Source organism: Aspergillus neoniger (genome assembly GCF_003184625.1).
Source record: "Aspergillus neoniger CBS 115656 unplaced genomic scaffold BO87scaffold_90, whole genome shotgun sequence".
Classification (NCBI taxonomy): Eukaryota; Fungi; Ascomycota; class Eurotiomycetes; order Eurotiales; family Aspergillaceae; genus Aspergillus; species Aspergillus neoniger.
The window spans coordinates 16160-30281 of record NW_020291218.1 but is presented as its reverse complement, the minus strand read 5'-3'; the positions used below and the strand labels follow the sequence as shown (position 1 = coordinate 30281).

The 14122-nt window shown below is 45.8% G+C and overlaps 3 protein-coding genes across 3 annotated transcripts; 1 reads left to right on the top strand and 2 right to left on the bottom strand.

The window, feature by feature from the left end:
• Window positions 1–5358: 5358 nt before the first annotated feature.
• Window positions 5359–5904, bottom strand: BO87DRAFT_392110 (uncharacterized protein; the record flags this gene model as incomplete). Its single annotated transcript, XM_025624986.1, has 1 exon — window positions 5359–5904. The coding sequence occupies one exon, from the start codon at window positions 5902–5904 to the stop codon at window positions 5359–5361; it is 546 nt and encodes a 181-aa protein (XP_025473673.1).
• Window positions 5905–6321: 417 nt separating this feature from the next.
• BO87DRAFT_392109 (uncharacterized protein) lies at window positions 6322–7057 on the top strand (the record flags this gene model as incomplete). Its single annotated transcript, XM_025624985.1, has 6 exons — window positions 6322–6376; window positions 6453–6566; window positions 6602–6616; window positions 6667–6815; window positions 6854–6925; window positions 7007–7057. The coding sequence occupies 6 exons, from the start codon at window positions 6322–6324 to the stop codon at window positions 7055–7057; spliced, it is 456 nt and encodes a 151-aa protein (XP_025473672.1).
• Window positions 7058–7284: 227 nt separating this feature from the next.
• BO87DRAFT_273614 (uncharacterized protein) lies at window positions 7285–7812 on the bottom strand (the record flags this gene model as incomplete). Its single annotated transcript, XM_025618912.1, has 1 exon — window positions 7285–7812. A coding segment is annotated over one exon (528 nt), but the record flags the coding sequence as incomplete, so codon positions are not given.
• Between the last annotated feature and the right edge of the window lie 6310 nt (window positions 7813–14122).

Sequence of the window (14122 nt, the reverse complement as noted above, 5' to 3'; positions counted from 1 at the left end):
ATAAAGCCCATTAATGATGTGAGAGCAATATGGCTGATATTGTGTGTGTAGGCTAGCTAGCTAACTACGCGAGGAGATGACTAGGTGGCTAGGTCCGAGATCACGTGATCTCCTTTCATACCCCCATGAGCGAGGACGTAGTCAGCAACGTTATGTACAAAAAGGAAAACGTGAGGTTGTTCACGTTTCTTAGACAGGGAGTAAAAGACATGTAGATACAGAAATATTAGATGAGATATCAAACACGATCCACCATACCGAGTTGCTTGATAAAGCGGGAGTAGGCGAGACGTTCGAGCGGCTTAGTGAGGCCGTCGGCCGCTTGTTCGGTCGTACTAATGTAGACGAATTCAACATTTTTAGCGCGTACTTCACAATGTATGAAGTGTTATTTGATGGAGACGTGCTTCGTGCGGGCATGGAACTCGGGGTTCTTAGTCAGAGTGATAGTGGACTGGTTGTCTGCATGAATTACAGTAGGACGACTTATTAAAACAGATATAGCTTTGAGGCGTTGAATATCCAGTTTAGTGAATAGTAGTTGGAGCCAGATTAACTCCTGTGTTGCCACCGCTTGCGCAATATACTTGCTTTTGGTTGAAGATAGTGCAATAGCAGTCTGTTTCTTTGAACTCCATGAAATGGGCCCCCCAGCGAGTTGGAATACGTAGCTGGAGGTCGACGTCGCATTAAGGGAGTGGGGGCCGGCCCAATCAGCATCACAAAAGCCAACAAGGCCAGGCCCGTCACGACGGTAGAAGGGGCAGCGGTCGAGGAAGCCAGCAAGATAACACCAGACAAGGTTCATTGCCTGAAGATATGGTTTGGCAGGGTTGCTGGCAAAGAACAATAACTTGCTTGTTGCGTACACAATATCAGGACATGTATTAACCATGATCCAGATAAGCGCGCCATTACATTCCTAATATACTTTAATATTATCAGGGTCCGCTGTTCCGTTGTACTTTAACAAAGAATTCTTAGAGTTATATAATATAGGGGAGGCCTTGCAGGTAGAGAGACCAAAGCACTTTAGACAGTCTTGTATATATAATTTCTGCGAGAGATAAATGCCTTCATCTATTTATATAATATCAATATCTAGGAAGCAGGTGCAGGAGCCGTTATCAGTAAACTTGACGAGCTGAGCAAGTAGTGTTTTAAAAACATCAACCACAGTGCCGTCCGGCGCGAGTAGGAGGATATCATCAATGTAGATGAGTATGAAAAGGCCCTTTCCCGTAAACACGGAGTGATCTGCATGTAAGCACTTAAAGCTGTTAGCCACTAGAAAGTCATGAAGCATATTATACTACTCACGTGGCGCCTGTTTCAAGCCATATAACAACTTAAGGAGTTCGCCGCACATGCTGTTTTCCTGGAAACCGTCCGGCAACTCGATGTATATTGATTCGCGTAGTTCAGCGTTAAGAAATGCTGTGACAACATCAAGATGATGTAGGATCCAATGAAGCTTAGCAGCCAGGATAATAAAAGTCTTGAAGCTGACACTCTTAGCAACAGCTGCATATATTTCTCCAATCTGATAGTCCTTGCCAGCACGCTGCCAGAAGCCTTTGACAACAGGGCAAGCCTTGTAGGTGCCGTCATGCTTAATTTTAAACATCCATTTGAGCGGAAGAAGACGCGTATTGCAGGGACATGGAACCACGCGGAAGGTACCTTGTTTAATCTGTTCCCGCATCTCACAATACACTGCTTCACGCCATTTAGATGCTTCAGCGCATGCCATAGCATCAGCGTACGAGATAGGGGTGTAGCCGGCATCTTGAGATATTGTTTTCCTGATGAAGATGGTCCCTCTAGCCTGCGGGCTGGCGGGAGGCTGCGTAACCGCAGCTTCCAAGAACAGAGTGTCAGCAAGATGGTTATCAATAAATAATTTGTAAAAAGCATCGGTATTCAAGTCCGGGTCATTGTTTACACTAATAGTATGTGACTCCAGGGACTCGAGGAGCGCGCGCGAGGGCTTGCGAGTGCGTGTAGAACAATATAGTGGCTGTTCAGACACCGGTGCAGATTCTATACTGGAAGCAACAGATTCCGCACGAGAGGTACTGGTAGCCGGAGGATCCGCAACAACAAGCTGGTTATCAGACTCGTTATCTTCGATGACAACTACCAGTTCAGGCGTGGCATTACAGACAGTGTCATTGATTGGAGGCAAAGATGGGAGTACACCAGTCCGTTTATATTCTAGTAGCCAGTCCGGCTCCTCGCTGCTGTCCTGCTCGTCTGCGGTAGGATAACTAGGAAAAGACACAGGGACAGGCTGCTGATGTTAAGAAGATATATCAAACAGTGACCAGCAACAAGAATCTTCCTGGACCGGAGCTTCTGCATTAGCTTCGCCGTGGCGTGCGGAATCAAGATTATATATAGACATTGCTGACGGTAACTGTGAGACAGGTTCTTTGTTAAAGATAATATCATGAGTATATATAATCTGATGACTTCGGATATTGTAGATCTTATAGACTAACTCAGAGTAGCTGACAAAGCAGCCTTCCTGTAACGTAACTCCCGGCCGCGCCGGCCACCCGCCCGCACCGGCCACCCACCTACTACACACCCAACGCGTTTGAACCTACATACAAACATCCTTCCTCCTCCCCCCTCCCCCCCCCCCTCCTCTCTACTTAAAGCTATTTAACCATTAACCATGCCACTAATACAGTCTAAAGCATTAAAAGATGCAGCGGAGCAGGAGGGCAGGATTCTACTTACTATTAAAACTCTAAAGAAATATCAAATTAACAGTATTTGTGGTACTGCATACTTCTTTACTATCCCATGCTCTACTCTACAAGATTAACTACACGGCATTCTATTTGTTCAAGAGACTCCTAATAGTACTCAGAAATTAACTTCTAATAAAGAAGAATACCTTATACAATAGATCTTATTATTAGATTAACATGGAGTACCTCCCCGACTCTCTCAAGTACAAGATATAGCTAATATTCTACTCTCTAAAAGAGGTAGTTCCAACCCCTAAAATATTAATTGAAATTAGGTCTCTTGCTTTGTTAAATAACATAATTAACTAAAGTAGAGATTTATAAAATACTATAATTATCAACAGGCCAAGTACGAGGATCCTAAGATAATACAAGAATAATTTAATCTTATCTGAATAATAATTCTCTAACACAGGATCTAACTAGATAATATCTATAATTTTGATGAAACAGGATTTATAATAGATATTATTAAAACTCTGCAAGTTATTACCAGACATGAGATCAAAAGCAAGCCATTACTCATATAATTAGGAAATCAGGAATGGATAACCTTAATTAAATATATTCAAGCCTCTGGATTAGCTTTACTTTCAATCTTAATCTTTAAAGGCAAGGTACACCTGTAAGCATGATTCCAAAATACTAATCTACCCGCAGATTAGAAAATTGAAGTCAGTGATAACAGTTGGACCACTGATCTTATTAGTTTATAATAATTTGAAAAATATTTTATTCCGTTGATTGTATACTCTGCTAGTCAATCTCAATTACTTGTTTTAGACAGCCATAGAAGTTATCTAACTTCTGAATTTAATAATCTTTATATATAGAATAATATTATACTTATCTGTATATCTCTGTATTTATCTCACCTGCTTTAACTTCTTGATATCAGCTGTTTTAATCCCCTTAAACACGCGTACAGCCGCCTAGTTAAGAATAAGATACATCTCGGATTTAATCATATTAATAAGCTGGACTTCCTCGAATACTATCCCCAGGCATGATCTGATGCTCTAAGTAAGTACAATATAATCAGTGGTTTTAGAGCTACCAGTCTTGTTCCCCTAGATCCTGACCAAGTTCTTGAAAGACTGGGAATTCAACTACAAATACTAATTACTTTAACCAGTCAGATAACTGATTCAGTATTCCAGACCCCCCATAATCTACGGCAACTTCAAAAGCATGAATCCGCGTTTACAGAGATTCTTAACAGACATACTGGAGATCTATCTTCATCTATAAAAGCACTCATAAATCAAGTTATCAAAGGCTATGAGTTAGCAATGGGTAGTACAGTAATTCTAGCAAAGGAGAACCGGGATCTATACACTGCATATGAAAAGTAATTCTAAAAGAAGAAGCAATCAAAGCAGTAGATAATCTTTAAAGAAGGCATCTTGATCCAGGAAGCAAGAGTTAAATTATAACAGCTAGAGAAGATCCAGGCAGAGAAGGCAGTATTTCAATCACCTGCTCAGGCACCTTCCTGCTGCAGTGAGTGCTATATAATTAGCCACAGAAGAAATCAGTGTTCAAACCTCCGTAATAAGTAATAATATGTACGCTTTGCTAATAATAATATTGTTTGAATAGCTTCATTCTTACTTGCGTTGGGTGTGTAGTAGGTGGATGTGTAGTAGGTGGGTGTGTTGTAGGTGGGTGGCCGGTGCGGGCGGGTGGCCGGCGCGGCCGGGAGTTACGTTATGTGATCTTCCAGTTTATCACGAGTCTTTTTAGGAGTAAGATACTAGTAGCAGCAGCCAAGGGCCTTCCATCACGAGATATCTGGTTGCACGCTGTACAGGACTTTATAGGAAGTCTTCCCGATGGCACTGTGTATAAGTCTATTCTGTATATAGTTAACTGCGAGAATGATATGATCCCACAGGAAACAGGGTAACTGATTATCCGCCATGACTGATATACAGGGTTTGACTAGATAATGGTTCTTAATCTCGGCAATTGGATTAAGATTCAAGTGGTAGCGCGGAGCAGGATCCCAGACAATACCTTGTTCTTGATAGTAGGACGCAAGCAGTTGGTATTCAGGCGCGTTATTGCCATGAACATGTTTAATACTGATATTTAACTGGCGTTTGAGGTAGTTCTGTAAAGTAATAAACTTGTCACATACTTCACTGTGTTCCTTGAGCAGGAACACCCAGCAGTATTAGGAGACATGGTCAGTAAAAGTGACGAAGTAATATGCGCCGGTCTGGCCGCGTGTAGATAGTGGTCTATAGATATCTGTATGAATAAGATCTCCAACGCATAGACCAAGGTCGCGGGGCTCAGTATGGGAGACAGGTAGTGCTTGATTTTTTCCACGGAGGCAGGGCTCGCAGGGCACTGGTAAGGTGCCTTTCTTAATATTAAAACCAATAATATGCTTAACAGAGTCTCGAATCTTTCGTTCAGAGGCATGAGCCGTACGACGATGCGTGAGATAGATTGAAATTGGTGGAGGAACCGTCTTTTTGACAGTATTAACAGTGAGGTTAGAGGGTGGCAAGTGTGTCAGGGCACCGCAGAGATACAGGCCCTGAATCGCCCTGCGGTTTGTGGTACCGGTTGTATGTAGGAAGTATTAAGCATCTTTAGCAGTAGTGAAGCCAATCTGCTTGCCGTGTTGAATAAGAACAGTGGTCTCTTTGGTCTTGATATGTATATAGACACCCTGGCGTGCCAGCTGCTTACACAAAATAAGATTATGTGAGAGCGCCGGCATGTACCAAGCGCGGTCAATCTCCAAAAGTCCACAAGGTCTGTTCTGCTCATCTGCCAATTCAATCAAAACAGTGCCGTAGCCAACAGTCTGAAAGGCCTTGTCAGTAGCAGTTTTGGCTGTGTGTACGCAGGGAGTAAAGGACGTGAAGTAATATTTAGAATAAGTCATTGTTTCAACAGTCCCAGAATCGAGTATCCAATCATGCGAGTGGTTGGGATGTTGATCTTCTTGAGCCACGGTAGCAGCATTGAAGCGAACTGATACAGTGTAGGCATTAAGAGAGTCAAAATTAATGTTGATTGTGTTGGCTGATGGTGCTCCGGACGGTGGTACAGACGGTGGTACGGACAGTGATGCGGATGGAGTAGATGTAGTTACTGTATTAACCTGAGTGCTTGTAGTCATTTTCTTGTTCAGGTTCAATAAGCACTTGCTGGGAAAGTGATTTCTGTAATATTTATGGAAGATATATCATATAGTATTCTTGTCAGCGGCATCAAGTTGCTCTCTTTTATACTGTATAGAGATATTTATTTAACCTTTATCATGTCCACGGCCACGCCCGCGTCCGCGGCCGTGACCGCCGCGATCGCTGCCTCGGGTGTTATTATTGGTATTGTTGTTGTTGCCCTGAGGCTTGTCACCAACCGCATGTGTAGTTAGCTGGGAGAACTGATTCTTGCGTGTATACTTAAACTGTGTGAATTGAGCATATACAGATAATGGAATTGTGTCTTCTGTCAGTGTTATATACTGATTTATAATGAACGGCTGCAAGGCAGGCACGTCCTGAATTACTGTAAAGAACTGCAGGAGTTCAGTATGATCATCAATGATCTTAGTGCCGTGAAGCTCGTTGAGGGCGTCCGCGTAGTGTGTAAGAAAGGTCTCTTGACTGCTTGTGCTGTTGTAATAAATAGATACCCATTTATTATATAAATGAACAACTGTAGTAAAGTTGGAGGTCTTATATGCTTCCTGGAGAAGGACATATGCTTTAAGCGTGGAGTTACAGTTCTGGAAATGCGCCGCGGGACTGGCTTTGTATATAGTACTGAGAACTACAAGTATAGAATAATTCAACTGCTTCCACTTCTTACAGTTAGAGTTATATGTGGTGAGCAAAGTGCGGTTGTATTATATGGTCTGCTTAATGCTGTGTTGCAGTTCTTGTTGAGTGGGTAGAGTACTACTATCACCAGCATGAACAGCCAGTATACGTATGTTTTCATCTTCATCCTCGGGATAAAGAACTGGTTCTTCTGGAAGAGTATATTTGCCCTGAAGCAGGTCCCATGTGTCCGGATTTCATGAGTGTAGGTAGTTTCGTAGGTTCCTTTGCCATGTTAACCAGTTAGCCTGGCCTTTAAGCTTAGGAACAGCTTTAGATATGTTGATATCGAACGGGTCTTTGGACGGCGTCATTGTAAGTGTTCAGCCACGCTGCTCGCGTGGTGGGAGGTCTGGTTGGTTGGTAGGTGCTAAGCCTGGTTGCCAAGCCGGCTAGATCGCCGTGGAGGCTTTCCTACCCGCGAAACCGCGTATAGTAGCGATTTGAGGCGTAAAAAGCCTTGAAGAGGACGCTATTTGATGGACAACGCGTAAAAACGATGAAAAATGATAGGGAAGACGAATATTTGATGATTTGTTGCCACGAGGGCTCATAACCTGTGAGAGCGATATGGATGATATTGTGTGTGTAGGCTAGCTAGCTAACTACGCGAGGAGATGACTAGGTGGCTAGGTCTGAGATCACGTGATCTTCTTTCACAAATGACGTGTTTTTATTTGCGTTTTCTCAGAAGCCTGCTTGTTGTGCCGGAGTAGTTCTGCAAACAGCGCGGGCATGTAATAGAGAATCACAGCTTGCTCATATGCTAATCTACTTTTATTAAGCTTGTCAATAAGTTCAGCTCTATGATTATCAGGAAGGCTGAGGAGGGCCTTGCGGAAGTGCTCTGCCAAGTCAATATCTGTTATCCTGCCCATTGCATATAGGCATAAAAGAGCCCGCTCTTGTTTGTTATCCATGGATAATTTCAGAGAACCCTTATTAGATAGAATACGGCCTCGGTTTTCCAAGACTTCGTTGTAGGCTTCCTGAATATTAATCTTGTTTAATATGACTCGTTGCAGGCTTTTATAAATAAGTAGATATGATTGATATACAGGCTTAATTATCCAGACTGAACCGCAGGTATCAACATGCGTTCCTGCATCAGCCACATTGAACATGATCTCAAGATACTTTAACTCAAAGATAGTTTCCTGGCCTTGAAGTTCTTGAAGACATTGCAGGCTTTCTGGAAGATTCATATCTTAAGCTAGCTACGGGATATTAAGTTTAGCTCCCAGTTTCACTCCTCAAATTACATTATCTCGTCGCGCAATCGGCAGCAGATCCAACGGAGAGTCAAAGATGTTTAAATTAAGAGCCTTCTTGAGGACTGTATCATGGTTTATTTCCTTGTCTGATACGGTTTGGAGTTAGGCTCGCACCTCTTTTACTAGCCCATGATCTTTACCTACATCACCTAGGACCAGAGCCATAATCAAGACCATTAGCCAGTCCGGCTCATCTTGGATCCAATTCGTCAATTTACCAAATTCATTGAAAGTCTCAATTTTTAACTTTACAGGCCCCTTTTAATGGCAAGTAAAAATATAATAATCTTTGTGGAGCAGCCATCGCACTGCAAGAATACTAGTCAAGGTTCGGTTCCATCTGAGTAGTCTTCGTCGAAAAGATATCGGGAGGGGGTAAGATTATGATTATTTTCATTGCGTTTTCCCTCAATGCCTGCCCGAGCCAGTAATCCAATAGGACGCGCATCGTCTCCCTCGATATTTTATTCGACATATCTGAGTCTCTCGATTACTGACTTAAACTGATGATACACGAGATCAACCAGATGTTCGTTACTAAGTAATTAGAAACTTTTCTTGTCGATGACTTCTTTCAGTGATATAGAAGATGCCATGTTTGTGCTTCAAAGATTGTAAAGCCTGACAATAAGGCGCGCTAGAAATAGTAACAGCGATTAAAATTACAAGATACTAATATTGCGAGAAGGCCGCACGGTCTGCTAAGGTAACATTAATGTTGGCATTGGGGATGGAGGTGGAACGCGCTCTAATTAGATAGTAGGCCCTACCGGCTCCCTCCCAGCAGGATGTTCTCTAATATATACAGCGCCGCCCGGTGCACCGCTATCACCTCACTGCACTAGAAGAATTCCTCCATGGATCACCAGCTCCACGGACCATGATCAGTGGCTCGCAGGAGTATATAAACTAATTTCTAGGAGCAGCGCTCTGGGTCCGTGGTAGATCATAATTTCTCCCAAGGTCTAAGATAAATAGTCACAAGGTACTTTGCATTCCTACAGGAATAGTCAATTTTGAAGAATTGGGTTGGGTCCGTCCTGCTCAAAACACAGGTATGTCTCTATTCTGGATTATCTGGATTATTGATACTGGTTAATGCTACTTTAATATGTCTATTCTTCCTTCTCTTAGCATCCATCGCGCTAGGGCAGAAAGCCCAGCCAATTCTGATTTTTATGGTCAATAGAAGGATTGAGAATGACGTGTAGATAGTAAATCATTTCAGATACCCGGGTAAACATGTCCGAACACGATGCACTGCGGCTTTTGTTGATTGCCCGGGCAAAATGGGATTTACTCTCTTCTGACTAGGAGAGACAGATATTTGCGCGCTTGTTATACATACAATAGATTAACACCCGGCGGTTCAGCTGAAAGGGTAACTATCATTAATCTATTAACACAGATTCTAATGTATATCTGCTGTATCTCCTTCAAGCCCATACATAGATCCTTTTAGTATATGATGTAGAAAGCTGAACATGGGCAAGATTGATAACCAGTGTCTGACCGGTTCTAGTCGGTCAGATGCAACTTACTTAAACAACCTATTCCGTAGCTATCATTGAAATAGAGTAAAATGTAGAGGGGCGGCCACATTACCAGACGCTCGTAATTCGCTTGAGAGTGGCACATCTTATTATTTTGCAACATCTAGCCCGGTCAATCAATAAGTGTGTACCTGTCTTGTTAATCTGTAACATACGGGTTCATACAAGGTGTAGATATTTCTTACAAGATGGAAAGTGTCTAGTGCCTGTGGCGCAGCGTATTGAAACTGTTGGCTACGGGCAGGATCAGTGGCTCTGAGATACGTGGCCAACAGGAAGAGACGTGTCGCCAGAGGAGAGATGAAGAGGTGGCCTTGGGTCATGTGACCACCATCATTCACAGATCCAGTGTAGGGAGCGGTCAGTGGTGCTTCCAACAGTCAGCCCAGAAGAATTCAAAATATGTAAATCTTTGTTATCTGACTCTGTTTCAGGCAGGGTAACGTGTTGAGAAGGCACCTCTGCTATCTGCCTTGCAGGTGCGGGTGCCGCTGCTTTGGAGTCATCTTTCGAATTCGACTCTGACCTCTTGCTACATCCGTTATTGCTTCCCCGGTAGAACCAGATGTCTAAGATGTATGGGATCCAACCCAATGGGCGCGATTCAGGGTCAATATACCAACACTTTGGTGGTTTGTGACCCTTTGACCTGCAATATCCGCAGCTGCCGTCAGCGTTTACTGACTTCTTCCGCATCTTTGCAGCGTGGTCTTTGGCAGAAACACCTTTTTTCGGGAAAGTAGCTGCCTTCCACTGATCTTTGGTAGCATCGGGCTTGTTGGACGGATTCTGGCCCTTGCCCTTACCGACAGCGGCAGCACCGAACTCCCTTATTTCGGATCTTTTGCACTCCTCTAGGGCGCTCCTACATAGATCGCGGAATTGCTCTTCTGCATAGGTTTGACCTGCGTTTCCTGGCATCGAGTGTTCCACAGTCGACGCCCACGTAGGGAATTCTGACTGCAGTTCGTACATCATCAGGAGGCTTGCCACGAGCGGGGAGATCGAGCAGTCAAGCTTTACGGCCACGTCGTACGCCTCCATGAAATCGTCAATATATTGACGTGCGCTAGAGTAATCGGAACGCATGCCTCTGATTAGTTTCTTAATCGGCAACCCGGATAGGCCTTTCGGAGGGGTCGTTGGCAGTCGGTCTGCTTGAGTTACTGCTTCCGTAGGGTTCACCTGGGTCAGGGAAATCCCCTCGAATAGAATGCTTCGTCCCACCGCGTATGCCATGGCGCCAAATTAGTGTGCTTGGCACGGGTAGATCCGACGAATGTGTTAAATAGAGCGTCTCTTGACGTAGTAAGGTGTTCGAATTGGATGCTTAAATCGGATCGAGGTGATCCTCCAAGACCAGCGCGTCCCCGTTCACCCCTACCACCTGTAGGAGCCGTAGGCTCTCCGCTTCGTTTGGGGTCAAGATCCGTGATATGGGGGTCTGAATAGCTTCACGGGAGGGAGCCCGGGCTCATAACCTGTTGAGGCGCGATATTACTAGCAAAGCAACGAAACAACGGAAAGCAAGCGAACGAACGCGAATCGTAGCAAAGGATGCGTTGAATTAGTAGCTATCTAGGTGCTCTAGCAGAACAAAGCAAGAGGTCGTTTGTGGGCGGGGTAACCGCCGGCACGTGAACTCCAGCAGTTGCGTCAACATTAGTATATAGTCTATATGTATAAATATACTATACAGAGGATTGGCCTGGCCCCACTTTCTCTGGTCAATACGATGTGGGAGAGTAACTAGTACCGCAACTGTGAGGAAAAGTTCCGGGTCTCTAGGCATATTCTATCAGGTATAAGATTATGAATTGCGTTAAATTGAATCCTTAAAACTGTATAAGTGTGTCTCCTCACTGCTGCTTTCATTGCTTCCTTATCTTTCTGTAACCTTGATTTAGCATGTCTTCCTGTGGGTGCCTTTTTTTTATTTTTACTTTTACTTTTATTCATCTCTTTTTGACCGAACTAGATGCTGATCCCGACCTAGACCAGGAACAAGTGAGCTTATTGATTGGAATGTATCCTCGTGTGACAATATTAATATTATTACGTATTATGATATGACATTAAGCCTATGTTAGGATCCTATAACTCCCAAGCGTCAGAAAAAGACTACAAACTAGGGGCGCGCATTGTCAAGAAGGAACTGCATGGCCTCGGGCCATCCGGAATCCACCATTTCTAAAACAGTCTGTCCTGTCTCATCGTGCTGCGTGAGATCAGCTCCGCCTCCCTTCTTAACTAGCAGATGCAACAATGGCAGATCCCGATACTCAATCGCCTGCATGATAGCATTCCAGTGCCGGTAAGTTTTATTGGGGTCGGCACCCTTCCCAAGCAGAAGCTCAATCATGGAAAAGTTACCATTGAGGGTCCGGCGGATCGCTTTCACGAGAGGGAGATGCTCGCCGGGGGCGTTTGGATCGGCGCCTCCTTCCTCCAGCAGGAACCTCACAATATCGTCATGTCGCTCTCGCAAGGCTGTAGTGAGTGGGGAGAAGACGCCACCGTTTTTATACTCGACACTGGTACCGGCAGCGAGCAGCAGTTTGATGCTCTCAAGCTGGTTGGCAAGCACGGCTATCTCCATGACGCCCTTGTAAGCAGAGAGATCAGGGACCAGCGGAAGCAGTTTCTGAAGCAGAGCTGGAGACCGCACGGCCATGCATACAGGCCAATCCTGCCCACGTTGAGCGGGGTTGGCGCCATGTGCGAGCAGGTAGCTTAGCATTTCCGGCCGGTTCTCGCGGATGGCAGTTGTCAATGCAGTATGACCTTGTGCGTTGCGGTCATTCACGTTTGCACCTCCCTGCTCAACCAGCCACTCCAAGGCCGCAGTGTTGTTGACTTGCACGGCCAGCTCTACGATTCCAGGTGGTTGAAAAAGATCAGCACCAGCCGCGATCAAGACAGGTAGAAAATGGAGTCGGTTGTGGGTGATACATTTCCAAGCGGGATACTCGGATGCCATGACGTTTGGGTCCGCACCGTGCTCCAGCAGCAGTGTCAAGATGTCGGCCCGATTGTCACGAATGGCAGAGCAGAGGGGCGTGTAGGTACCGTCCTTCTTGGCATTTGGATCAAGCCCGACCTCCAGCAGGGTGCGAACGGCTTCGATATTGTTCATGCTGGTCGCCTGTTCCATGAGACCTGGGGTCTTTTTGATGTCAGCCCCGCTGTTTAATAGAAGACGCAAACATGCTGGCCGGGAGATAGCTAGCCATAGAACATGCTCGGGTCCAGGGAGATTCGGATTGGCCCCGTGTTCGAGCAGTGTCGTTACGACGGCAATCTGCTCGGTCTGCACCGCCTCGTTGAGTGCCGTTCTCCCTTGGCAGCCCTTCTTGTTTGGGTCGCTGCCGGCCTCTAGTAAGAGAGTGATTAGCTTCGGTGGCGCCTGTTGTTTGATAAGCTCGACAAGCACTGTGCTACCGCTTGGCGTTTCAGTATTTGCATTGCCCCCATGCGCAAGCAGCTGCTGCACCATATTGAGCTTTCCCTTGGCCAGTGCACGACTCAAGGGAGAGTCTTGTCCCGGCTCCGGTACATAGTTGGAATCGGCGCCGTACTTCAGCAGCAAGTTCGCCCCGTCGACAAACGACTCATCCACTGCGACAAGCAAGGGCGTCTTTCCCTGCCGGTCCGGTTCGTTTGGGTTTGCACCAAACTGCAGAAGCAGGCGCATCCCCTGAAAATCGTGCTGGTGCACGGCCTCGTTGAGCGGATGGATATGCTCCCCAAGATTGGGCGACACTCCACTGTCCAACAACTGCTCTAGCAACTTGTGATTCCGTCCCCGGACGGCGGAGGCTAACGCACCGCGTAGTCGCGTCGCACTAGCTCCACTGTTTCGGCTAGGGGTGCGATGTAGCGGGCCAGCGGATGACTCGTATAGCCGGTGATATGAGAGGGTATCCCCAGATATATTATCGTCGAGAGGCGTGATCGTTTCCGCTTGCGGCTCGCGCGAGCTCGTCCGCACAGGATTCCCATTCAGTCGCAGAGGCTGAGGACGGGAGTTAACGGGGGGCAATGAAAGATGGTCCTGGCCATTGTCATTTGCAATGAGGAGGGAGTCGAACGAAAGCACGGAGGAGAGTATGTCATCGGCATTGGACTGGGGGTTTTCTATCGCAACCGAGAGTTTTACTGGAGACTCTTTGGGGGGCACAGAGGGGACTGACGCGGATGACAACGAAGCGGCCACCTCCTTTGATACCTTTTCTAGAGATTTAGCCTTGTTGATGCCCATGACCGACCGACCTTTGGCCATACGGTCCAGTGCGGCAGCCAGCCCGGCGTAGCCAATGCCCACTGATTCCTCCATGAATGGCTGTTCGCCAAGAGACCAGTGAAAGGCGAGGACGCTGATTTGAAGTGTTTCGGTTGTCTTTTTCAATGACTCGCGAATGCGGTGCAGTTCGAGGCTTGGACGATTCCATCCGCGTTGAAGCCTGCCCAGGGCTCCACGATGTTCATACTGAATGAGTCTGGTCACGACCTTGTCCAGACTCTGGAAATCGCGATAAGCGGCCATGAATTTCTTCGCCACCTCCTCCACGATCACATCGGGCAGAGCGCGACCGGCAGCAGTGGATTCGGTGAGACCAGCATCAATGGCCCATAAAGCGCGACAGGTATCGAGGAAAGTCTGTGATAGTTCACGAAAACCGTCC